Source organism: Perkinsus marinus, assembly GCF_000006405.1.
Source record: "Perkinsus marinus ATCC 50983 genomic scaffold scf_1104296937140, whole genome shotgun sequence".
NCBI classification, from domain to species: Eukaryota; Perkinsozoa; order Perkinsida; family Perkinsidae; genus Perkinsus; species Perkinsus marinus.
Window position 1 is genome coordinate 181,465 of NW_003213889.1, and position 24,856 is coordinate 206,320.

Here is a 24,856-nt window from a genome sequence, read left to right on the forward strand (position 1 = left end):
AATAGCTGATGCTAATATCAGATAACCATGCCACCTATGGATGTAAAAAAGCAAACGTCGATAGACAAGACCGCAAGGATCAGTAGATGGGGAGGAGCTGTGTACACTCTGGAGTGTTGCATGTACGCGTACACTTGTTTTTTGTTATACCCTAACACACAGATAAGAGAGATCGGGTGACATGATAATACGCTCACGAATGAGTGCATGCTGTTACGTCGGACGTCCGTCCCCGTATCATTTACGTCATGGCCTATCATCTCATGTCTTACGACTCGTAGGACAAGCTTACGCGCATTCATACTGACTGGGCTGCGCTCACATCATCATTTGGCTTCTGAAGCGCACACACTCTACGCTAGTGGATGCTTCGTGCGGGTCGTCTCACGTGACCCGCGAAATTTCTTGCACAACAATAAACATCACTAAGAAACGTTTATTCGACTAAGAGACCAGAAAATATCCGAGAACTGCCATCACTCGATCGCCGTACCATAAATGTCCCGATGCACTTGCGCGGGCAGAGTGAACTGTGTTCTGTGTAGCTTTGTGCTGTAGTACTTCAACTTACCCGCCATCTCCTTGGGGACAGTGCGGACAGGCTCATCGGCCCTCACCCCCTTACCCTTTGCTAACACCAAGCATCCAATCTGGAACAAGGCTCTGAGGACCACAATAGAGGAACAGAACAGACCTTACTTGTCCACAAGGATACGTAGGAATACGAACATCAGCGTAGCGGACATCAGTGAAGTGCTTCCTGGAGTGCTCGATCAAACGGCGTATCAACGGTATACTCAGATGGTAGCATTCACCTTGAGTTGCGGCAACACCGTTCGGACTGTAATGAAAAAGAGCTCTGATGAGCATTGCATCACATCAACATCCTCACGTTAGTGCATTGTATATGGCATCATAGAAATCGTTCTCGAACAAAGTCGTAGCCGGTCCTATGGGGTCGCTCGTGTCACAAACGATGATGTCAAACTCGCTCGAATGGCGCTTCATGAAGGCAGCGCCGTCCTCCAGATGAATCTAACAAAAGCCGCACCCACTAGCAGCAACATGAGCAGCACGACTAACAGTACGCGAACTCGAGGATCGTCGAAGGCAACTGACAGCTGCTTCATGTATCGTCTTGAGACTTCAATGACCTCTCCGTCGATCTCACATATGTGGAGCTCCGTGATGGACGCATGCCTGATGAAGTGTTATTGTGATGATAATCGTGATAATAAGCCATCTCGCAGCACTTGGCTAGTTCTCGGAGGATCCCACCATCTCCACCACCGATGACCAGGACTTTCTTGGGGTTGGGATGTAGGAAGGCAGGCGTGTGCGCCATAGCCTCCTGGTAACTAAAGATGTTCAAGCTGCTTAGAGCCCCACTGCTATAGATATGAACTCTGACCAGAACTCGTCCTTATCAGTGGTTTGAATGATTCCATCTAAGCACAATACTCTCCCCCATCTGAAAATTGAGACAAACCTCAAAGGCTCACAGCATGGACTGGCAGGTGTGCTCACGTGGTTGAGTCGAAGACTAGAACATCCTGGAACTTCGACCTCTTGTGATAGAGGATCTGCGAAATCTCGAGGCTCATCGACTGAGTCAATAGAAAACAATTCACAATATCATTGTGAGGCCGAGACGCTCACTTGGCCTGGCCACATCTGTTCAGAAACTTCACTGAACCACATTCGCCCTCCTTCGCTTGGAAGCTGCGAAATGCCCTGAGGTTAAATACAGACTGCCAACCCCAAATTGTCGTTGCTGCCCACCTCGCCCCGCGCAGCATCATGAGATGAGAACCTCCGGGAATAAGCAACTGCTACGAGCCCTCCGACCAAAGCACCACCGATGCCAACAGCAGCGTAGGTTGTGATGGAGCCAGCTGAGGGAACAGGAAGCGGTAACTCCATCTACAAATAGCTGTAGGTTAAACTGATATCGAAGAAGCACGTGTAGTGAGTGGACCACCTAATGATATCACGAGGAAATCTGATCAGTGAAATGACATCAAAAAACGATTCAACGAGGGGCGCGAGAAACGCGGCTAGATATTACGGTGTATGATACTGTCGCAGCGCGAACGTCGCTATGTATACCTTCCACTGGAGGGCTGCAAAAGTACATGGCCACTTGAACTCCCAAAGTCCAGATTTTCGGAACTATAACACAATTCATTTCTGCAGAAATTGTTATAATGCTGGCGCCCGTCTTCACTTCTTAACGCCAAATTTATCAGTCAGCATTTGAGCAGTGCTCTTATCAGTTGTTGCAAATGCATTGACGAAGCCATTCTGCATCAGAGCATTAGTGACCATACCTAAGCGAAATCCCAAAGTAGTGTTTGACAACTACCAAGTATTCCTCCCACTACCAGCTCGCACTCCCTTCTTACAGTACACCAGGATGGGCCGAGTCTTGTCAGCACCAAGCTCCTCTATTCTCTCCCCTATGAGTTGAGTTGGGATATTGATCGCTTCGGGATGATGCCCTACATCATGATCACAAGCCTGTGGAGCACACGAGCCACTCCACCACATACCTTCGCTGAACTCCATCTCGGATGTCACATCGAGTACCAGCAAGTCCGGCTGTGCTATGGCCTTTTCCAACGGTAGAGCTGGTCTTTGCTGAGCACCTGATGACGACCCCTCCAGCACCTTTTCTCGAGATGTATGCCTACCTGTCGCGAAGGCACGGACAGGGCAAGCACGTGCAGCTGCAAAGAGAATGCGGACTCCTGTTTGGCGGTAGATTGACGAGAGCATACAGAGTGCGACAACGAAGAAAAAATTGATGACTTTCAATGTGTGAATCGCCAACAAAAGTGTCTCCTTCCCTGCAGAGAGTTCCCTTAGGGATCTTATACCATCGAACTTCACACGCTTCCACCTAGTTTACATTGCCCGTCACAGGGGCATCCATCTCCACGGCTTGGATGTTCCACATTGGACATACGTATTCCATGCATGTAGACCGGCTTTCTATTGCCTTGCAATTTACTATCTACTGCCCTTAGACGAGGCTAGCTCCTCGTAATCACCCCTAGACGCTCCAAACCTTGGGATCCAAAGGCTGTTAGCACTATGGACATGCCAGACCATGAGCGTTGACTGTCCTCAAAGGGCGTTATATGTTATCATCCTCCTGGCGCTAATGAGGCGCAATTTGAGGCGCTGTATCAGCACCTTAGAATGGACTTGGAGGATTCAGTGGTTCTCCATGAAGTCCTATAAAGGAGATTCGCATGCAATATGCTTAGCCTATCACATAAGCTATCTTCTAGCCACTGATTACCCTACAATCAGCGGCTACCTCCCTTACTAAATACCGCTCCGATGATGACGATGAGCGACCCTCATAATAAGACTAACAACAACACTCATATAAGGCAACTGGCGTTATTGTTGTTGTAATGATAATGATGACTACTTGCAATTATGCAATGATAATATGTAGAATGGTGACAATGAAAAGGTAGTCTCCGGAAAGACCCGATCCTCAATAGTATTCGTCCCCAGGCTCAGCAGAGAGGAGCTTATGAGACTACTCAGGCGCCGCGTCGCTACTTAGGAGAACAATAGCTCAAACAAGGAGGTCTTCTCTTCACCCAACCGTTGGGCCGCCATCCATGCTCCTAGACGCTCGTTGGGGACCTGTACACCACCACAATGAGCAGTATTGGCACTCCCCAGTGTCTTGCCTCTTACCACTGTCTCCGGTAGTTTCATATAGTAATCAAAGAACTTATTCTCATCGAATAAGCGCTCATCTGGTGGCGAGGTAAGAATCTCCAAACAGCCTCCGAATCCGGAAGTCATCAGAGCATGCTCATGATACCATAGTAGTGCTAATGCACAAGTGAACACATGAGCCTCACCAAGGAGCAAGAACCCATCCCTGAGCGGAAACTATAGTAATCATCAATACCGGACTAACATTAGAGTTTCACCCGTGATATGAGAAACGCTACTGGAAAACCTATTTCACGACTACTCCATACCGCGAATATCGCGTTTTCCACACCACTTCACGTAAAACGAATGAGACTCCATAGAAATGCTTACCACATACGACAGACCGCATGAAACGGCATACATCGGGTGAAGACACTGGTTAGCCAGGGAAGGAAGTACACCTCTGGGGTTAGCTGCAATATCGAAAAATGCTTCTCGAGGAAAGGCGCCCTCTCCCGCAGTAGAACCTACGACCAACAACGTCGTATGCATACACGATCCGGGGACCCCAAGGTACTTCAAGAAAATCAAATCGCATTTTCATATTCCTTCGCTTCACCATGTATACGTCGAGGAAGTAATATTGATGCATTAAATTTGCCAGAGTACAGAAAACTTGTCCGACTGGATGAGGTCCGACATTGACCAACACGGTGGCGCACAGCGATATCATGCCAGGAACGTAGCCTGACAAAACTCTCACCAATCAAACACATATACTTCCCTCCTTACCAACATCCGATCTATACACAATGAACGCCTTGATGAGATCCGACAATAATATCAGCAGCCCTTTCCGTATCATCGCATCCTGGAAAAAAATCGGAAAAAAGTTCGAAAAAAACCCCGCAGTTTACCTCTCCAGACGTGTCCGCTCTCCCTCCACCTATCCATGCATTCTCCCACGGCTCACTCCATGTTCTCTTTGTACTCAACTTTTTACTTATGGCCAGCTTTCGGCATCTTTCACAGATCACAGTCGAGTCCCCAAATCTAGAATGTGATCCAACAGAAGTCGCCGCGTCTGTCTGTGGATGGACTGTTGATGGTCCGCCTATGGAATCCGATGGTGCCCTTGAGCGTATAGTATTGGGAGTAGCCAGCCCATGAGCAGGACTCGGTATCGCCTCCACAGCAACACCGCATTCGTCACACCCTCGACTAGGCCTCCCCCCATGCCCATCAAGATCTTCATCACTATCACACTCACAATATCGGATCCTATCCTCCTCCTCATCGTCATCAGAGCCACTTGACTTCGATCGCATCATGCGTTGGTCGTCCATAATACTCTCATGGGCCCTCATCCGTCTATAGCCGTTCTCTGTAGCAACATCCAGAAAGCCTTCGAGCTGCTCTCGTGTCGCAAAGGTATGCAACCACTGCACAACTTTCCCTATAAACGCCTGTGCCAAATCCGACTCCAAATCGTTCTTGAATCTAGCCAGGTAAGTACGCTGCGATTGGCTCCACGAATTTCTTCGCTCCGCCCTATGAACTTTTCGCGTCAACGTGGAAAATGTATCCGATGTAATTCTCAGATTGTTTCCTATCGCAATCGGCCATATTTTACACCGCAATGCCGGAGGCAAACCTACGAGAAAGCAACATCGAAAAAGGAAATAGCCGGAGACGACTCTAACCTTCAAGCCATAGATTCACCAGTGTTGGCGTCCTTGCCGTTTCCAGTCTCTGGCCCCTGTCGAGGGCGAATCCTCCAGAATAAAACATTTGGAATGTGAGAGCCTCATTGGGCTGCCGATCGCTGACTATTATCCTATGCGTAGCGTTTTCCAACATACGCAGGCCTCTACTACGGAACCCCTCGGGGTTTCTACTCTGAGTTCCGGACCCAGCCTGGGCACCTAGTAGGACCGACAATACGGTTACTCCCTTGCTGAGAATTAATGTTGCTTATGATACCGTAAAATGCCCAATTCACACTCATCAATACCCATTTTCTACATTGCAAACCAAATAGTTATGCGCATCTAGATTTTCAAGATGGCTTTCTTCAATCTAAGAGTACGACTACAGACTACAGAACGCTTCTAAAACGTTGGCGATCGATCCACATTGTCATTATGTTGAAATTACTCGAAGTTGTAAGCCCCCCCTCTCTTCGCACACTACCAGTAGTCCAATGCTTCGCCCAGTTAGGTAGGATCTCCTCCTTCCATCTTCTCAAACGCTTAGCCCCTGCACGCTGCATCTCTAGGGCCTCCTTAACAGGGTCAGCGCTAGCCCGTATCTTAGCTTCTCTCTCCGATAACACATAATGGAAAAACCTCAACCACATACGCATGTCTACACCAGGCGGTGCCTGACGGAAAAAAACTCCACTCTTTGATCTACCTCCGCCAGGCTACTTGCAGATCTAAAGACCTTTTCTCAGTGATTATAGAAAAGCAGCGATCTTCCACCGTCTCGGGCACCCACTGTTTCCGAAACACACTAGACCCCGACGTGCCCACACATAGTCCCGTCACTTCATCCAGCCGTATGTTGCGCAGACTGTGGGTTGCCGAAACTCCAGTAGTAGCTAGATCGCCAGCGCCTGAGGTTGCGTGCCCTTCAACCACTACGAGCTGAACTTCCTCTACCTGCTATTGGCATAGCCTTGCCAGATACCATCAGTTCGCTAGTAGCATCCGGACTGCGGCCCCCGGTACCACCGTTGCTAACCTCAGAAGCAGGCGGGGCCGTAGCGGGCCGACCACCGGTAACAACTGCCCTGCCGCGTGGCACGGCAGCATCATGGTTGAGCAACGAGCCTAGCCGACCACCACGAGACTCCGTAGGCTCCATCCAACATATTCTACTCTCATCCTGAAGGTGAGTTCCAACCAACTACATGCAACGCGATGCACTACCTCTGATAAGAAGACGCGTCGTGGATGGGGTCGTCCTCTCCTGCCAAATTTCAAGAAGTTGTCGCCCTTTTTCATTCGATGAATATCTTCTGCTGATGCTGCTACATTTTTCTCATCAGCTGAGTACTGAGGATTCTTAGCCAACCGCACATACCTACAATTGTGAACATTTTCCCCCTCATTTTTCATCGACCCCAAGCCACATTAGTTCCTGTGGAGTAGTGTCTGGTCGGAATTCCTTAGCTACTATTCTATCATACCTGACATCATCACAGTCCCCCACTATACGTGATCAGTAGCCTTACATTTGCCCAAGCTCCTCAGCCGTACACCCTGGGCTGACTTCGGGCATGGTATTGTTGATAAATTGGTCTCTAGTCATTTTGTCCGTAACTAGAGGGTTATGGGCGTCCACGTTGAGCATAATGAGAGCATAAGCCAGGATCTGAATAACGACTAGCATCAGCATCATTGTCATAGTGAGATCGGTTCCTGTACATGAACTTGGTCTCGATTGAGGGAAGAGCAAGTAGCAGCATAGTAGGTAGAGAAACGTTCCAGTATACGATAGACCTGTTGGGCCTCTCCAGGCATGGCAAATCTAAGGGGAGAATTAATACATAACAGACAACATCCTGAGGACCCACCTGCACATGAACAACCGGAGAGCCTCATCCGCTGGCAGATCTCGGTAGTCGAACAGTTGGGCGAAGCGATTGAGGACCGCTATATTGAATTCATTATCTTTCCCCTGACACATCACCGCAAGTCGTTACACCCACTATGGAATCGTAGTAGTAGTACCAAATATTCTCCTATGACGTGCTTATCCAGATTTTCTTGCTTAGCCAGGAACTCCGCGATTTCCGCAGGGTCGTCGTCTAGAACCCCAGCTGATACCAAGTATTTTATACCATCTTTTGCTGAATTGTTGAATCGTAATACACCTGATCCCAATACGAGAGCAATGACCACATGGACTTGACCCCAATACTACAATTACCAGCATCAATTATCTTTCGCAATTCGAGATCTGCTTTGGACGTCGTTGCTGTTGGTGACTGTGACAGTGTCGACATTACACTTTTGATTCCCCCAGCCGCTCTATCCCCAAGATTCGATCCACTTATGACTGTGGCTACTCCCACTGATGAGCTCATCCCTATTGATGCGGCTACGGCCATCAGAATGCTACAATTACTGTCAAAGCCGGTGACACAACAACGACGCCTTGGATTCACTTCTTTGCATCGCTCCGCCTACAACGCATTTTTTGTTTACCATTATTCGATCTATGATGAGCTCGAAGTCGATCGATTCGAATGAGCGGAATAGGAAGTGCAGACTTTCTTGTACAGAGTTATATATCTCTGACGGAGAGGATTATAGTGAGAGTCACAAGTGAAACGTTCATCGTCCATAACCAGTCAAATAATGGAGTGTCACCCGTTTCACGTGAAGTGGCGTAATACTCGGTGAAAAACGCGATATTCGCGATATGCGGTAGTCGTGAAATATGTTTGTCACTAGTTTTTCCATATCACGTGCGAAACTCCAATGAACATAACCCGCCGAGGGTTAAGTGAAGACTGCAACCTCTCACTCGCTCGAGTGTTGTGCCTAGTCCTTCCATTGCCCTCCTAGGAGTGGGGGAAAGATAGACAACCACTGCTCCATACCCGTACCGTCCATCCCCCTTCGGTATGACTATCTCTAATACATAACTTCAGCTCGAGCTTGTCCAAGTAAAGAGAAATGAGGGGCCTTTGAATCGGAGCTTTTCGAAGAAAGATGGTTCGGAAAGTTAATGGCGGGCAATCTTCCGTGATTCCGCCGGAAGGCTTCCCTATGAAGCGTTTCTTGGATTCGAGATAACTGATTTGGCATTTGAAAGAGCAAGATGGTTCCCTATTTTCCTTATAATGCCCGCTCGACCATATACCACACACATCCAACATAACGCACGAAAGTTTGACGTACAACATCTATTAGTAAACTACTTACATACGGACGCTTGCTCACTGCGGATTTCCACCGCGAAATCGAATGAAGTTACGAATAACAGTTTTGCTGTCTTTCAAGACCATCAGCCGTGACCAACAATGAAGCCATCGGAGCTCGGAGCCTCTACCACTCTTGAAGTGAGTTGCAAATGTTTCTTACTATATCGAAGCCGTCTAAGCCGGCCATAGTCTGCTGGTCTGCACATTTCCGTGCGATGCTCCTCTAACATCGTGGGCCTATTGATTACGGTTTGACAACTTTATTCAACTCGAAGCTTATAAATGCGGTGACCAACATCTGTTAGCATCAAGGAGTGGCATGCAACAAATATCTCCCTCTAGAGAATATGCTGCTCCTGCTGAGAATAGCTCGTGGACCTCTCATGAAGTCCTTTCGGGTTTCTTCACTTCACAACATATTTCATCCATCTCATGTCCTTTCCTTCGCGCCTTCACCTTATCATACCGATAATGTACCTCTAAAGAGAGAATAAGAGGCTAACACAAATGATGAAGACTCACCCTGTATTGCAGTTCACTGAGCTTCTCAACTCCTTTGCTCACAGATCGCGATCACTACTATAGCACAACGACATCGAGGCTTCGCTTATCGCGAATTCGCCTGAAAGTGATCCTAAATGCCAACATGACGAGAAACAGAATCACCTTTGGTAAACAACTGAATTTTACATCGTCCCCTACCCCCCTCGTTCGCTAACCGTTTGCTCAGTCCTCGGAATAATCAAGTCTCGTTTTCAACGGTTGACGGTACAAGCCCCTCAGCGACGTCATCTAACGATGAACGCACATACTAATTTCACTTCTAACTATTTGTTGCTAATTTAAACACATTCATACCAACACAAATCGATGGGAGGTCTCGATCTACTGTCTACTTTGCGTGGCCCGCAGTGATAACAACAACGAGGGGATAAGCAAGAGGTTGCAAAGGCACCAGAGAGCAGCCACATGGCAGTCAACTGTGCCTACTTCTCTTCTGCACACCAGAGACGAAATTTTTGATAAAAATAATCACGAAGCGAACCACACTCATTCATATAAAAAAACCTTGAGGTTTTCAGCGCACTAGCATTGCATTGGCAAATGTAATCAACTCGCATGACGAGATTTTCGTTTTCACTCCAAAGCTCGAGCAACACGATTACGGACACGTTTAAAAGTCTTGGTCAGCCAGTCCAACGGAAGGCACTGGTGACTACCCCTTCGACCAGGATAAGCCCTTCGAGCGAGAACAAGATGTGGTGGAGGTGCATAGAAATGCATTAGTTTCCCATGACGACGCATTGGGACGTAACGTACCGGTCCTTGCATGCGATCGTAATCATTCCAATAGATCGGTGTAGCAAGCGCACGTAACTGCGCCCGGTGATACTCCACAGTCCCGAACACGGGCTCGTTCTGACTGAGAGGAAATGACGATGAAAAGGGGTGAGGCTACAACGCGGCCAACTAGACTTACTTGAGTCTTCTACTCCTTATCGCTTTCACGAATCTCACGTCAACTTCGTGATCATCGATATTCGTATTGATTGCTAAGCCGACAAGTTCGGGCTTTTTTCTCAACTTGCAGGCACCTCCAGTAGGTTGATCAGCAGATGCTGGTGACGACGATGTGGTATCCATCGAGGGCGGGGCCTCATGTCTCTTAGCCACTGGAGGCAACTGCCTCATTGGTGGGAGAAAAGTGCACGACGGAAAGTCATCCGATGAATCAGACGTATCATCATATAACGTCAACTTGGCTAGGTACTCCATGGGTGGCTCGGCAGTTGCAAGAGCGGGAGCTCTCGGGAATCTTGTCCCATCACAACAGATCAGCATAGAGCCATCGTTGTAGCCGAATGGAGCTCGACCAGCCCTAGGAGGGGGAGGTGGCGACAGAGGGTTTTGCAGCTCTTCAGCCGCGTTGGAATATGAGCTTGCATTTGCAGTGGTCATTTTTGCACAAGTATTCCAATCAACTGAATACTGGGAAAAGGCATTTGGCAACCGCCCAGTTCGACATTCGCGACAACACACGGCGACAACATACTCACACTAGTCGAGCTAATACGAACCATACTGAATCACAACTATGACAGGATTAGGACCATCATAAACCCGTCGAAGGGTGATGATCACCTTCCTACCACGACCGTTCCAGGCTTACATACCCCACAATTGCTACCGACATTGTCCGTTCGATAAAATTAATTTACCAAATCAGTTGCGGCAAGTCCTTGAATACCCTCATGGAGACCGATTGTCTGCAAAACCGCCTCAAATCGACCCGAATCCTGCGATCGTTGAAATCTCGCTCGCCGTTTAGAGGCGAGCGATGTCTACTCGGCAAATAGCGAATCGGGAGAGTAGAAGTGTTGATCGGGCGATGCATCTTCCTGGTTGATCTGGGAACTCGACATAGTCAAAGCTTGTGTGAATGAAGATATACGAATACAGATAGTTCATAGGCTTATCCATGCGTTTCTTAATTGAGCGTTTCCGCAGGGTGAGCGAGATACAAGATACACTCAGCGAAGCGACGTGAATCGTCACCGAGAATCACCATACTCCCGGGGGGAGCCAAAAAGTGGGAGAATAGTACACAGTATATACTTAACTGTCGTTTGTATCAATCATTACAATATAAAAAAGATTAGTCTCAGACTTCAAGCCTTGAAGTTCAAGGTCTACGATGTAGGTATAGGGGTTAGTGTCAGTTTCCCCTCGTTGTTGTGGTAGTTGCTGACAGTAATGCTGCTTGGGAGGTGATGTGGTGTTGGTAGTTCACTGTTAGGATGTAGTAGAAGCAGCGGTGGATAACTCCTCGGAGGTGCGGATACACATAACATTGAAGAAATACTCAGTTATACGCTGACCACTGGGCTTCTCCAGAACTGCGAAGTTGGTGTCGGGAAGTCGGGCAATGAAAGTTGCGGGTAACCAGCTGGAGGATAGCTTGTGAGCACGGGGTCTCCAGTAGAAACAAGGATCACCAGATTTGAGACGACTTGAAGGATGGTCGATGGGTACCTGATACCTTGTAGGACCATCATGGCGTTTGAGGTCAGGTAGTCGAGCTAGTCGTAGGTACTGTTGGAGTGATAGTGCCATGCCTTGACGGAGTTGTTGGACAGTTGTCTCATCGGTGATCGGAGTGAGAATTAGTCGCTTGACGTAGTGGGAGGCCTCATCAGAGTTGGTGTCGTTGAGAACGAGTGAGTTGGGCAACATAGCATTACCGTTACTGTGAACCATCATATTGGGAGTTACTCCTAGTCCTCCCGGGCCATGAGGGGTCTCGTTAATGGCCATGATGCTCGAAGCCAGGGCTTTCTCAGTGTCAGCGTAGGTGGGGGGAGGTGGAGTAGGATCACCATTCTGTTGTAGAGCAGCTTGTTGGTTGAGAATATAGCAACGCATATGGTCATGCAGTTGTCGGTGTACACGTTCCCACCAGGCCAATCTCACAGAATACGCCGGTATCGTGGCCACCGTAATACCCCATGAAGCCAGGTGGTTCACTGCTGCCAGAATAGTGCTATCTCGGTCACAGCATAGAATGGACGGATAACCGTTCTCGTTGAACAGAAGGAAGAGATAATGTATCAAGGTAGAGAGCTTCCGATCTGGGAGAAGTCGACCGTAAACGAAGCCAGTAGCAGCACATACTGCGACCAAGGCCACCGGAGAACCGCTTGTTCCATGGTATGGGCCACAGTAATCTATGTTGATGACTTCAAGGGGTCTTGTGCTCTTGATGCGGAACTGGTTGACAGTGTTCCTAGCCTGGCGTTCTCTTCGGCTACGGAGGCAGATAATACACTGAGAAGTCCAGCGTCGAACATCCCTCGGCATCCGATGCCATATGACCAGTCGTTGTAGTCGGCGTAGACCAGAGCCACTACCAGGGTGATTGTGTGCTTCGTGAAGACGTGACCATAGAGCTCTCGCACCGCTACTTGGAATGACGACCGGGCAGTCAGTTTGTAGTCGGGGTAGTTTCTCGTGGTGAGGATAATATCGGAGTAATCCATCAGAGTCGAGGAAGTAGTATTTCAGCTGAACCCTGAGGTTGAGAAGCTGTTGACGATTACCGAGAGAAGCAATGATGGCACTAATGTGGGGATCCGAGTGCTGGGCTTCCTTGAGGACATCAACGGAGTATCCCACTTGTGGAAGTGATACAACAACAGGGTTGTCTTGGTTGTTGGTGTTGTCGCCTTCTGCGTCGTTGGCGTCGTTGGAGGTGACATTAGTAGAGGTGACCGTACATGGTGGAGCAGTGGCGCTGTGGGTGCTGTCAACGACGTTGATGATCCACTTCTGAAGATAGGTGGAATCATAGTACTTGGGTTCAGTGTCACATCGTAGTTGAACAGGCAGTCCTCTGGAGATGGGGTCCGCAGGATTTGCAGTGCCTTTGAGATGGCATAGTTGGTAGCCACGTTGCTTCAGGAGCTGTCGGGCCTTGTGGATGTTGGACTTGTCCCAGTTGTTCAAGTCGCCGGAGGGTTCACGGATAGAGTTGAGTCTCTGGACATTAACGAGGCTGTCAGAGCATATGATGATACGAGGGAGTTTGTCGTTGTGCTTGAAGGCGTCAACGAATTGGTCAATATAGGGGATGGACAGAATGATTGCTTGCAGTTCGAGACGAACCACAGTCCACAGGGCCTTAGATCGGGGTACAAGAAGGCTGTGAGCAATAACACGGTCATGGCCTCGAGCAGTGATAGTAAGTCCCACAGCTTGTGATGAAGCATCAACACAGGCGAAGTAGATAGGGTTGGAATTGGCGTCGAGGTAGGGAGTGACGTATCGAGGCTGTGGTTTCATATTGCATAGATGTCGTCGGCACTGTAGTAGTTGTGCGGAGATCTCAGTAGGCACTATGTCATTGTTGGTGAGACCGAGCGCCAAGGTTTGCCGCAGAAGTATGCGTTGTCTAGTAGTGGTTTCGGCTGCGAGACCCAGTGGATCATAACAACCGCACACGTAGGAGAACGCCTGTTGTACAGTAAGAGGTTCGGAGGGGGCGTTGCCGTTGCCGAGATCGACGTCATCTGCTGGCCAAGAGGGTCTCCTACCTTTCACGGGGTCGTAGTCAGTGGAGTCGAAGTTACCAAGTGGTGGGATGGAGTAGAGCGTGATGGCATCGTTCTCATCAATCCAGACCCCGAGGGCACGTTCTCGCCTGGAGTCATCAGTTATACGTTTGGGACTGTTCATGTGAAAGTTGTGGTTACCAAAGTGTTTGACGTTGAGGTCGTGGGTGTCCTCTCTCTCTTCCTTTGATCGGAAGACCTGGGTTATGTCATCAACATGGGTGATAGTTGGGATAGGGCGAGCATAATGGTGGCGTTGTAAGTCGGTCAAGATGGTCTCAATACTCGTAGCCAGGAAACCAGTTGATGGAGCGATCCCCATAGGGCACTTCGTGAAGCAATGCCACGCACGACGATACCAGAAGCACAACCACAATTCCTCATCGGCGAAAACGTACATAGAGTAGAAGGCCTTCGACAGATCTTCAATGTGGTAGTGGAGGTTGGTTCTCAGCAGAAGTAGGGGGTTGATTACGTTGATGGTGACATTACCCTTGGGCCGTAGTAAAAACTTCCCGATTTGAGTGCCAGTGAAGACTGGGCGAAGTGGTGTGGTTGAGAGTGCATGGCCTCGAACACCGAAGTGGCACATCGCCCAATGGGGTGACTCAGTTGGTTGCAGTCGACGGATGGCTCCACGTTGTAGAAGATCTTGTATGCAGTCGTCGTAGTGCTGGCGGTCATGAGAAGAGAGTCGACGGAGTTGAGCTTCAGTGCGTGCCTGTACGCCTGCCAAACTGGTTGAAGGTCGAGCGGTCGACTTCCATGGCAGGCGATGATAATGCTTGAAGGAACCGTCAGGTTGCGGAACCACAGTAAGAGTGTCCACGGCCACGTCCGGGGGAGGGCAGGGGTCGGAGTCAGCGACGCTGTCATGGGTAGCGAGGTTTCCTACAGCGGTGTAGGCGACGATGGTTGTGAAGTAATCGGCCACGTAGTTGGCGAGGTCGTAGGAAGATGTCGGTGCTGGTTGGACCGGAGGTGGGTCGACAGTCGTATCAGCATTAATAGAGTGTATTGTTGATGTTGTGGTAGTCGTGGTGTGGTCTGGCATTGGTGAGGATACAGATGTCGTCTGAGCTTGTGAGGAGCTACTGACAGGCTGTAGTACGGGAAGTTCACCATCAGCTGCAACGCCGCTGAAGATCTCCGTGGGAGGTTTCTTGGTGGTGGTCTTGGGGTTTTTGGTGTCGATAAGCTTGATGATAGAATCTCGAAGTGGGCCGACCTGAGTTCGCAGTAGTGGTTGACGTTTTGCCATGAGTATCATGATGTCAAGATCAAGGAGCAGGTCTACTCCTATCAGGATGTCGTTGATCAAGTGCTCGGCACAGTGTAACCATACAGGTCGGGGCCCATGTCGAGTGTTGAGTATCAGTTGCGCTTGGACAACGCTGCTAAAAGTAGCCCCATTAGCGGTCAGGATGGTTAGCGGCGTGGTCCGTCGGTAGGAGTGTACAAGATGTTGTTGTAAGCAATGGCGTACCGTCTTGAGACTGATGTATGACCGACTGGAGCCAGTATCGACCATAACGCGGACCTTGTGGGGTGTGGAGTCATGGCTGAGGAAGTTGAAGTCGGTGTAGAGCGCGCCCGGTTGGGTCTCGGTAGACATGGTGAGCACAGGTGCCTCAGGAATCTGTGACCCCTGTAGAAGAGAGTGACAGTCGACATTGGTTGTTGTGCGAGAGGTCGGTGGGTGGGGAGTCGCACTGTTGACCGGTGTCAGCGTAGTTGGGCACGTAGCAATGATTGGGTGGTCGTTGTTAACATGAAGAGCTTGGTCAGGTTGTGATGATGGGGAAGTCGTGAGAGCACATTCTGCATAGCATTGGGGGAGGGGTGCTTCACTGGAGATCTGCTGTGCTCTGTCGGTAAGTTGAGTGCCTTGAGTAGCACTGGTAGATGTAGTCGATGTAGGTGGAGACACTTGAGGTGCCGCAGTCGAGGTAGACGTCAGACCATCATGTTGTGATGATGGCTCAGCTTGTGAAGTGCAGTGCGGTTGCAGGCAGATGCTGGCCAAGTGGCCAACTCTCCTACATCTTGCACACTGTACAGAGGTAGGCCGACTACATTGAGCAAGAGCATGTTTAGAGTGACCACAACGCTTGCAGCGACGCTGGTGGTTCAATGGTTGAGGTGCAGGACACGAGGTTGCTCTATGACCAGATTGACCACAGCGAAAACAGTTGTTGGTTTGTACACGTGGTTGAGGCTGAGATGCGGGAGCTGATGGTCGTGTCGTGATAGCCGAACCTTGGGGGTTGTTGTTGCTGTTCTTAAGTAGTACTTGAGGTTGTGATGAAGTCGATGGGCTTGTGGAGTGAATAGGGACTGTTGGAGTAGTGGTTGCCAAAGTCGTCGAGTTAGGAGTGCCGATCGTCGTCGTGGATGTCGTCGTCGTTACCAGATGATAGCTACCGTGTTGACAATGATTGCGTAATCGGGTGATGTAGTACTGCAACTGACGTTCAGTCAAGTCCTGGGCAGCAGGTGGAGGTAGATAGTCACTTGCCCAGTTACGCAGACTTGGAGGTAAACAGCCCCAGAGGCGGCCTAAGGCCTCTGCCGGCTCGATGATGCGGCCTCGAAGGGCTCCTACCTCCGTACGTAACTTCTGGAATTTGTTGATGAAATCAACAAAACTGACATGGCCTTGGAGTAGTAGAGACTCCCAAGAGAGTCTAGCGTCCATATGGGCAGTACTGGTGGTGTAGGCCTCGCGCAGAACCTCGATCAACCGGGAAAGGAAGGTATCGGCATCAATACCCACAGTTTCAGTGATGGAGCCGTACTTAGCCGTGTAAAGAGAAGTGACATGGGCAATAGTGGGTTGGGACATGGACGAGAGGAGTAAGGCTATCTTCATGTTGGAGTCGGACAGAATATAACGGAAATCAGAAGTGATCTCGTGGAGGAAGGTCTCGACGTTCTTGTCAGAGGCACCAGTGAAGAGTTGGGAGTCCGGAGTTGGCCTGATTCGGCTCGCTGTTAGCATGGCCTTAGTAAGGGCGTCGGTGTAGAGGTTGTCGTCGTGGGAGTCAAGACAGGTTGCACTTGCCACTGGGCTGATTCGTACGGAATTTGTTGGAGCGATAGATGTTTTATGAGTAGATATGGCGTTCTTGGCGGTGTCGACAACATTGAGTGTAGATGGTGCATTGGACTTCTCTTCGAGCTTCATCAAGCGGTCAGTGATATTAGCGAGAGCATCAGTTACCGCATGCAAGGCAGCCACCGTGGCAGCATCGTTGGGGTTCGGCGTTGGAGTCGTGGTAGTCGTCAAGTCAACCAGAGGAAGTGTGCCTCTGCCGAATCGGGGGGCAGCTTCAGCTCCCTGGGCTTGGTCTCTCATTGCCGCTCCACGGGTATGATATTGTGGGTGATTATGTTGTAGACCAGTGCCTGCCGGGTAGGATTTATGGTTGTTGGGAACGTTGTCGACCGCAGAGCTTTGGTACTGGCGTACATGATGTTCAGAGTACCGTGGAGGTAACGAAGTTAATACCGGGGGTGGCTGGTCTGCAATAACATTGGCATCAGGTGTTGTTGATGTTCTTGGTCTCAGAAGACGAAGGTGGAGGTCATGTGGCTGAGCGCCTGGTGTTGTAGATATCGTCGAAGGCTGACTATGCTGAGGGATGGCATCCTGCAGTTCCTCTTCCATAGACTCAGCATACGGGGGTTCACCATGGTCGTCGTTGACGTGGTTGTCGTGAGGTAGATCGTCGTTGTCGTTGATGTCGTTATTGCGGGTGCTAGGGAGCTTCAATGCGGGATCATCACTAATGTTGTTGTGGACATGGCTGTTGACTTCAGTATCGTTGTTGGCATGCTGGACCACTTCAGCGCTTGAATGAGCCCGAGTTATGAGACTGGGATCTGGAGGGGGTAGATGTCCTTGGAGACGGCCACTTCGACGGAGCGTAGACTCGGTCTTCTCGGATGATAATAGCGAATCGGGAGAGTAGAAGTGTTGATCGGGCGATGCATCTTCCTGGTTGATCTGGGAACTCGACATAGTCAAAGCTTGTGTGAATGAAGATATACGAATACAGATAGTTCATAGGCTTATCCATGCGTTTCTTAATTGAGCGTTTCCGCAGGGTGAGCGAGATACAAGATACACTCAGCGAAGCGACGTGAATCGTCACCGAGAATCACCATAGGCACTTCCGAAACGGCGTCTACTCTCGTCGCGTCGCTCACCGCAAGTTTCTAATCATACTATGGATTTCCCAGTTTACCACTGTTTGATCGGGGGTAAATTATAAACTCCAAAGAAGAACGACCAAATCCAAGGAGGTTTGTCGCTCGCTCTCAGCAGTTCGGGTTTCTGGTTGCCTTTGGTTACAGCATTCACCCGTATAACAGCTCGGATTTCTGGTTGCTTTGATAACAGCTTTCATCTGTATAACAGTTCGGGTTTCTGGTTGCCTTGTCGGGTTTCGGGTGAGGTCTCGGGTTTACCCTTCACCTTGTCTCCCTTGGATTTTGTCGTTCTTCGTTGATCGGCATAGGCTTTTTTGGCCACTTCTGTTTCTCGAGGTGGCCCGCATTGCCCGTAAAACGACACCAACGTTCGCAGACTCGCTCGATCTGTCAACTTGGCACAGCGTTCATGTACAGCGCGGTGCTTGGCAGTGCCAAGGCTTGGCAGCTAAGCACCGCGCTGTACCCCGATTCGCACGACGAGAATCTGCAGGCACTGTGATGACTACTCGTAGTTGTGTGGAGCAGGTGCCTTCAGCAATGCATACAGGGAAGTGCCACTTCCGAAGTGGGCACTGCCTACTAGGCAGGGAAGGGACTCGCGACGGTAGCAACAGCACTAAAATGGTCGTAGTAATGATAGTAGTAATAATTCATTACTATTGAACGTTTCCTTGCTTCATCGTGTAGAATGAGCCGAGTGTCTTCGCCACCGTCTCCACGTCATACCCGCCGCGCCGATGGAAGGCAGCGGTATGGAACGGCCCTTCCGGGAAGGGCCTGCCCTACCAGAGGCAAGAGACATCGAGTTGTTCGCTGTCTGAACAACGCATTCTGTCAGTGACAGACTGTCACACCTGCTCGCTGCGAGGGAGACGAGGTGGCACCTAATCACCTCTCCACATGTACTCTAGCTGCTTGAGTCTAACGCCATGAATGAAGCCACCGATCAGCTGCAAGCGGATCAGTGATCAACCGCGCAATGTCGATCGGTGGCTTCATCCCGCCTAGATATCATCCAATCAGAATTAGTCAGTAACTGCTGTCTTGAGAGTACCTAAGGCCATCGGAGTTGGTTTCAGCGAAACCGTCGTTCTGCGCTGATCATGCAGTTGTCATGCAGTCTGACTGACACTTCAGATATTTACTGATAGTTTCAAATTCCCCCATGGTATGCTTACCCGTCCACCCAGGACGAGTCCTTTTTTCGTCTATCCTTTTACCCCAGGCAACACAGGTGCTATCCCTTTACATGTTTTGGTTAAACCTAAGCGTATCTTGCATCACCTAGGATTCTGCGCAGACCGTGGCAGAAATACCCATCCTAAAGGAAGGCGCTTTCCATCTCTAACATCGGCAAGGTCGAATTCATAGCGACTAAGAAGATGTCGCGAGATTCGTCAACGGACCGATTTGTCATTAGCGCTCGCCCGAAATTACTCGAGTCTCTCGTGAGACCACGAGTAGTCGTCACAAGGTAGTTCATTCGTCGAGCTAGCGCATGCTGCTCGTATTTTGAGTCACTGTCAGACTGACATGCCTTTGTACTCTCCTTTGGTGATTTTCGGGGAAGGTCATCAGGAGACTTCGGACGTGATCGCTGTTGCTCATGTTGCATTTCGTATCCTTCAGTCACATCTTCCCGTTTCCCATCAATGTTGCCAACCCTAACCAGAGGCAATAGCTGCTCTACTCTAATACGCCGTGGTGTATTACCAATGACTAATGCTGCTATGTTTTCTACCCTCTACAGGAACCCCCGAATCTTCGCTCCCAGAGGCCTGCAAGTTCGCCATCTCAACTTACATGAGCATCAATCGCTCAACGTTTTCAAGAAATACGGAGTCTGTGTACCGCATGGGTACTATGCTAAGACTCCGGAAGAGGCTGAACAGTTTGCCAAGGCATTGGGTGGTGGAGACGTGGTCGTAAAGGCTCAGGTAGGCGTTAAGATCAAAGTAGACCCTCTATGGGTTGTCTCTCTGTTCAGGTGCTCGCTGGTGGTCGGGGTCGTGGTCACTTCAAGGAAAATGGCTTCCAAGGAGGTGTTCATATCGTCAAGAATCCTATCGAGGCTAAAGATTTGGCCTCCAAAATGATAGGCAACACCCTTGTGACCAAGCAAACTGGGGAGGCTGGTAAAATCTGTAACGGCGTCTTCCTTTCCGAGAGGTTCCAGATAGCCTCAGAGAAGTACTTTGCCATTCTTATGGATCGTTCCTTTGGTGGACCAGTCATGGTTGGGTCGAAGTATGGTGGGATGAGTATAGAGGATGTTGCCGCTGAACACCCCGAGGCGATCATCAAGATTCCTGTTGACATCAATAGTGGTATTTCTGATGGTGAGGCCAGAGAGATGGCCGAGAAGATCGACTTCGAGGGTGAGATCGTCGACGAAGCTGTCATTGCCATCAAGGCTCTCTACGAGACATTCCGTCAGTCGGATTGTACTATGGTCGAGATCAATCCCCTCGCTGAGACCAAAGATGGCCGTGTTATGGTATGCGATGCTAAAGTCAATTTTGATGACAATGCTCAGTTCCGTCAGAAGGATATTTTTTCACAGAGGGATATTACCCAGGAGGACCCCAGAGAAGTAGCAGCCTCCAAATGGGATCTCAACTACATTGGTTTGGATGGCAACATTGGGTGCATGGTCAATGGTGCTGGCCTCGCCATGGCTACCATGGATCTCCTTTCTCTCAAGGGAGGTAGTCCTGCCAACTTCCTGGATGTCGGTGGTGCTGCGGAAACTGATCAAGTCAGAGCCGCGTTCGAGATTCTGGAGAAGGACCCCAAGGTGAAGAGTATTTTGGTGAATATCTTTGGTGGTATCATGAGATGTGATGTCATCGCTCAAGGCGTCGTTCAAGCGATGAGTGAACTGAACATGGAAAAGCCTATTGTCATCCGTCTTGTTGGCACTAACGTCGAGCAAGGCAAGAAGATCATTAAGGATGCTGGACTCAAGGTTTACGCTTTCGATGATCTCAATGAAGCAGCGGCTAAGGCTGTCGAGCTGTCCAATCAATAATCGTTCTATCAGTGGCGGTACCCCAAGCACGGTTGGTCCATTTTTATTATTCATGCCACAGCTCTCATCATATGCTAATATTGGTGCCATTTTACATTGTCTTTTTATTCACTTCGTTTAGTTGATAGTTGGTATTGGGTGGATCAAAGGGCGTAGTTAAGGCTACTTATAATACTCCGAATCTCACAGAAAGTGTGGCATTGCTCATCTATTATGACCGGGTCACGTCCCTAATCGAGTCTGGGTTAGAAATGAATTTAATGGCATTTCTAGAGGGTAGTCACGTGCTTAGCTCAAAGAGTGTATCAAACTGTATAATTGTCATTTTGGTGACGATTCCAAATGGTTACAACACAAAACCAATAAACTGTATTGGAAACACGGCAAGTGTTCGCAAAGGGGTTTGCAGGACGATGGGGATCTGCTTCCCATGAGGTTACTACCATAATCGGTATGGTGTATTCTACGAACTCCAAACTCGAGAACATCAGCCCTTATCAGCTCGTAGTGCTATCTATCACATACTCTTGTCACTCGAGCAGGGTAACCCAATTACACTTAGTTTGACCACGCCTGTGGCAATACCCAACTTGTCACGTCCTGGCTACTGCTACTGCTGCTGTTGCTCTACAGAGGGCAGATAAATATTGTACACTGCCAGACCTACCGACTTCTGCATGTCAGTGTGGGAGAGTATACACATAGTCCACTACATATGTTCGTAACCGTATGGAAATTCTGAGAAAAAATTCGCATGTAAACTTTCATAGTATGTGAGGAAACTCCTGAACTCAGCTGAGGAAAGCGAACATATATTCCTCCAACACTACTGCGTGCGACCAGCCATGGGAAAAAAGCAATGCTTTGGTGAACAACCTCTTTGACCCACACTAAACTGCATAACAAAAGAATCAACAACAGAGTAACATACATATAGTAGATACAATAGTATAGACAGTAAATAGACTACCGCGCATAAGGAGCGGAAGAGTGAGATTTATCACAAGCACTTCTAACTATCAACTTCACTCAGAAACCCGAAGGACCCCTCGCAATTCAAGCTGTGTTTGGTTTCCAGACAGTTCCAGCTCGAGGACCCTGAGTGCCTCTAAAGGGTGTTTCCCTTCTAGCATGTCATTGCTGTCCTTAGCAGAGGCCTGTGGTGACACGCCGAGTGTGATGTGGGGATACAAGTTGCCGCATGGTACGGCTTGTAGGAACTGCACTGGCGCCGCACATACACCCACATCAGAGCACACAGCGAAGGCCGTCGTGAACCCGAACGAGTCACCAATACGTGGCCATAACTGCCGTACCAGGCTCATACTGTAATGATCGAACGCATTGGAGCTGTCCACATAGAGCAAAGTAACGTGGAACTCATCCTTAGGCACGATTCCCTTCGTCGCCATATACCCCCAACCCTTCCCCACAGCTCTTCTGAGTAGTCGTTGAGACTCTCTAGTTAACTCAAGCTGGAACATACTGCGGCCAACCAATGACGGTAGGTTTTCACCACTACCAGTGGTAGTGCCGGACCAGGAGGTATGCTGCTGCGGTCGATAGCACTCACTAGGAGGAGAACGACGAGGCTGTCCTCCCTTCCCTGTACCGACAGGTACTATATTCTTCTCGATCCTAGCAACCTCCCGCATCGCCACAGTTATTTCCTCTTCAGAAAACTCGTCCCCTTTCCCAAGTACCTCCAGAGTTCTCTCCACCATTTCCCTCCGAGGCAAGGTCACATCGATATCGCAGAGCTTGGACACCGAGAACTGCGCCAACTCCTCCTTGCTGATAGGCTCAGCTTGGGAAGCCGTGGAGCCCAGGATGAAGTCAATGTCAGCGTACCGGTCAATGGACTGAACCAATCACATGAAAAAATTTATCACATAGCATAACCCACCTTATGTTTTCCATGCCGATTCCGCACGTTCTTCGCGCATACGTCGAAGTACTTCCTTCCCTTGATTGGGTCGAATGGTGACACGTCCGCCTCTCCTGTACCACCCGCCGTATCACCAGGATGCGACCATTGTAAATAAATGATCTCAGGATACTCCCCATCACAAGGACATATAGCGTAGTAGATATCAGACCTGATGAAAGTTAGTCCCTCCGAAGTCACTGGCAGTTGTCTTCACTGACCTATGCCTCAGCTGCGTATTAATTCTATCCACCATAACGTATTCAGGATCACCATAATACGTGCACTCCGAGAGCTTCTCCAGAAACTTCCCTTTAGCATTCCCACCACCCTTGCTAGCCGTACGGAACTCATCCTGATTCAACCATATCCCCTTCAGCAGTAGAGCGACGGTCCGCATGGTAGTGCCTAATACCCCACCTCGACGTCCCACAGGCTCCTACACTACTACTTTTTCCACTCCCCTGCAGGCCTCTAGATACCACAACAACTTGCTTTCGCCTTTTACACTTCTTACTCCCCCTTTCTTCTGACAGACCCCGCGGGGATACCGCATTTGCTGCCTGTCCATGGTCCGGACTAGAGCACGGCAATATACACCCTTGCACCATGTGATCAGGTGAGACGTCGCTCATTATGGACACCGAGCCACTGCTGCTACTGCTACTTGATGATGTCGATGCCGCCCTTCTCCTCGCTATCCCTTCCTTGTCATTCACATTCGACATAGCTGCGCCCACGTTTCGCAGAGAGAAATCAAAAGAACAAAATACAAGCCTGATATAACAATACCAAACACACAACTTGTCGCCGTCACATTGATGATATCAACTCAACACCAACCCGGCCATGGTGTTAAAAGTAGAAGCATTGGCATGCTACATAGAAAAGCATTGTCGTCAATAGCATGACATTTACACGCCCCCGACAGAGTAACTGAAGTAGACAGAGCTACTTCCTTCAACCATCAGAGTGAGAAACCGCAGTAGCAGATGTCGGTCGGGGGGATTCGCCCGTGGGAGCAACCCTGAGGTCCTCTCTAAGTAACTCACCCCCAACGAGTATGTCCAGACTATCCATCTCACTCTCTATACCACTCATCGCTATATTCGTCCGTAGCTCCATAAGATCTGCCACTTCCACCTGGTCCATAAGGATCAACTTGGACCCCCCTCGGCCAATGTGGACTCCTACGAAGGGCTGGTGTCTCTGCATTGGTCCGATAACTCCATCCAGATGTACTGTATAGCACTCTACCGGCAACTGACCTCACAGTGACGGAAAAAGCTCATCCTCATCAAGAGTGGAGCGTGGCCGCATGCTATCAAATGGCTTCACACAGGGTACCTAGGATAGACCCGCCTGAACTGTGACGACATTTGATATCGGTGGTGGAAAACATGCAGTACTCATCTACCCGCGTATGTACCAACGAGAAAACCTTGGGGAAGTTTTGTAGGTTTTTATACACTCCTACTCCAAGTCGTGTGTACATTCTCGCAGTGCAGTGAAGAAACTCCTGAACTCAGCTGAGAAAACCAAACGTATATTCCAACATGATAGCCGACATTCCCACCACTACTTGTTCTTCCTCAGAGTGCCCCCTTGGTGAGTTAACTCCATACTGGGAGCCTAAAGACTCCGCCCTACTTCCTCTCTTGAGATCGTCCATAATAACTGTAAATATAGTTCTATGGAAGGTGAGGTACGGTAGGATAGTGGCTGCTCTACATTACCATCATTCAACCGTATCTTGTTTCCGATGGTGATGGTGATACAGTATGTTCTTGTATCACCAACACGCCATCACGCTCATCCATGATCGTCGGGAGGTACGGTTTCTCCAATTTAGAGGGACGAAAGTGTGTGATACACTCCATGACGAAGTCCCATGATACCACACTTCCTCCAATTCATTGCAAGCTAATGCGCCCTCAGGCAATGCCGAC

The 24,856-nt window shown here is 49.3% G+C and overlaps 7 protein-coding genes across 7 annotated transcripts; 1 reads left to right on the top strand and 6 right to left on the bottom strand.

Annotated features, from left to right (window-relative positions):
* Positions 1 to 427: 427 nt before the first annotated feature.
* Pmar_PMAR023325 (spermidine synthase, putative) lies at positions 428 to 1,947 on the bottom strand. The gene is made up of 9 exons (XM_002783160.1): positions 1,783 to 1,947; positions 1,660 to 1,734; positions 1,528 to 1,607; positions 1,412 to 1,471; positions 1,254 to 1,358; positions 1,089 to 1,200; positions 893 to 1,035; positions 700 to 841; positions 428 to 650 (listed from the first exon to the last, which is right to left on the bottom strand). The coding sequence occupies exons 1-9, from the start codon at positions 1,921 to 1,923 to the stop codon at positions 477 to 479; spliced, it is 1,032 nt and encodes a 343-aa protein (XP_002783206.1). The 5' UTR covers positions 1,924 to 1,947; the 3' UTR covers positions 428 to 476.
* A 276-nt stretch (positions 1,948 to 2,223) lies between these two features.
* Positions 2,224 to 2,778, bottom strand: Pmar_PMAR023326 (Thiosulfate sulfurtransferase glpE, putative; the record flags this gene model as incomplete). Its single annotated transcript, XM_002783161.1, has 4 exons — positions 2,224 to 2,330; positions 2,385 to 2,501; positions 2,553 to 2,648; positions 2,694 to 2,778. 4 exons carry the CDS (start codon positions 2,776 to 2,778, stop codon positions 2,224 to 2,226), a joined length of 405 nt encoding a protein of 134 aa, XP_002783207.1.
* A 653-nt stretch (positions 2,779 to 3,431) lies between these two features.
* Pmar_PMAR023327 (guanyl-nucleotide exchange factor, putative) lies at positions 3,432 to 7,699 on the bottom strand (the record flags this gene model as incomplete). Its single annotated transcript, XM_002783162.1, has 18 exons — positions 3,432 to 3,666; positions 3,721 to 3,910; positions 4,078 to 4,214; positions 4,265 to 4,434; positions 4,480 to 4,558; positions 4,605 to 4,801; positions 5,039 to 5,143; positions 5,391 to 5,612; positions 5,881 to 6,070; positions 6,171 to 6,304; positions 6,351 to 6,576; positions 6,621 to 6,774; positions 6,824 to 6,880; positions 6,926 to 7,065; positions 7,119 to 7,221; positions 7,268 to 7,371; positions 7,425 to 7,567; positions 7,624 to 7,699. 18 exons carry the CDS (start codon positions 7,697 to 7,699, stop codon positions 3,580 to 3,582), a joined length of 2,514 nt encoding a protein of 837 aa, XP_002783208.1. The 3' UTR covers positions 3,432 to 3,579.
* A 3,717-nt stretch (positions 7,700 to 11,416) lies between these two features.
* On the bottom strand, positions 11,417 to 15,346 carry Pmar_PMAR023328 (hypothetical protein; the record flags this gene model as incomplete). Its single annotated transcript, XM_002783163.1, has 2 exons — positions 11,417 to 14,959; positions 15,218 to 15,346. The coding sequence occupies 2 exons, from the start codon at positions 15,344 to 15,346 to the stop codon at positions 11,417 to 11,419; spliced, it is 3,672 nt and encodes a 1,223-aa protein (XP_002783209.1).
* A 515-nt stretch (positions 15,347 to 15,861) lies between these two features.
* Pmar_PMAR023329 (hypothetical protein) lies at positions 15,862 to 17,755 on the bottom strand (the record flags this gene model as incomplete). Its single annotated transcript, XM_002783164.1, has 2 exons — positions 15,862 to 15,949; positions 16,194 to 17,755. The coding sequence occupies 2 exons, from the start codon at positions 17,753 to 17,755 to the stop codon at positions 15,862 to 15,864; spliced, it is 1,650 nt and encodes a 549-aa protein (XP_002783210.1).
* Positions 17,756 to 19,664: 1,909 nt separating this feature from the next.
* Pmar_PMAR023330 (conserved hypothetical protein) lies at positions 19,665 to 20,980 on the top strand (the record flags this gene model as incomplete). Its single annotated transcript, XM_002783165.1, has 2 exons — positions 19,665 to 19,886; positions 19,937 to 20,980. 2 exons carry the CDS (start codon positions 19,665 to 19,667, stop codon positions 20,978 to 20,980), a joined length of 1,266 nt encoding a protein of 421 aa, XP_002783211.1.
* Positions 20,981 to 22,005: 1,025 nt separating this feature from the next.
* Pmar_PMAR023331 (hypothetical protein) lies at positions 22,006 to 23,307 on the bottom strand (the record flags this gene model as incomplete). The annotated part of the gene is made up of 3 exons (XM_002783166.1): positions 22,006 to 22,842; positions 22,887 to 23,079; positions 23,129 to 23,307. The coding sequence occupies 3 exons, from the start codon at positions 23,305 to 23,307 to the stop codon at positions 22,006 to 22,008; spliced, it is 1,209 nt and encodes a 402-aa protein (XP_002783212.1).
* Positions 23,308 to 24,856: the final 1,549 nt, after the last annotated feature.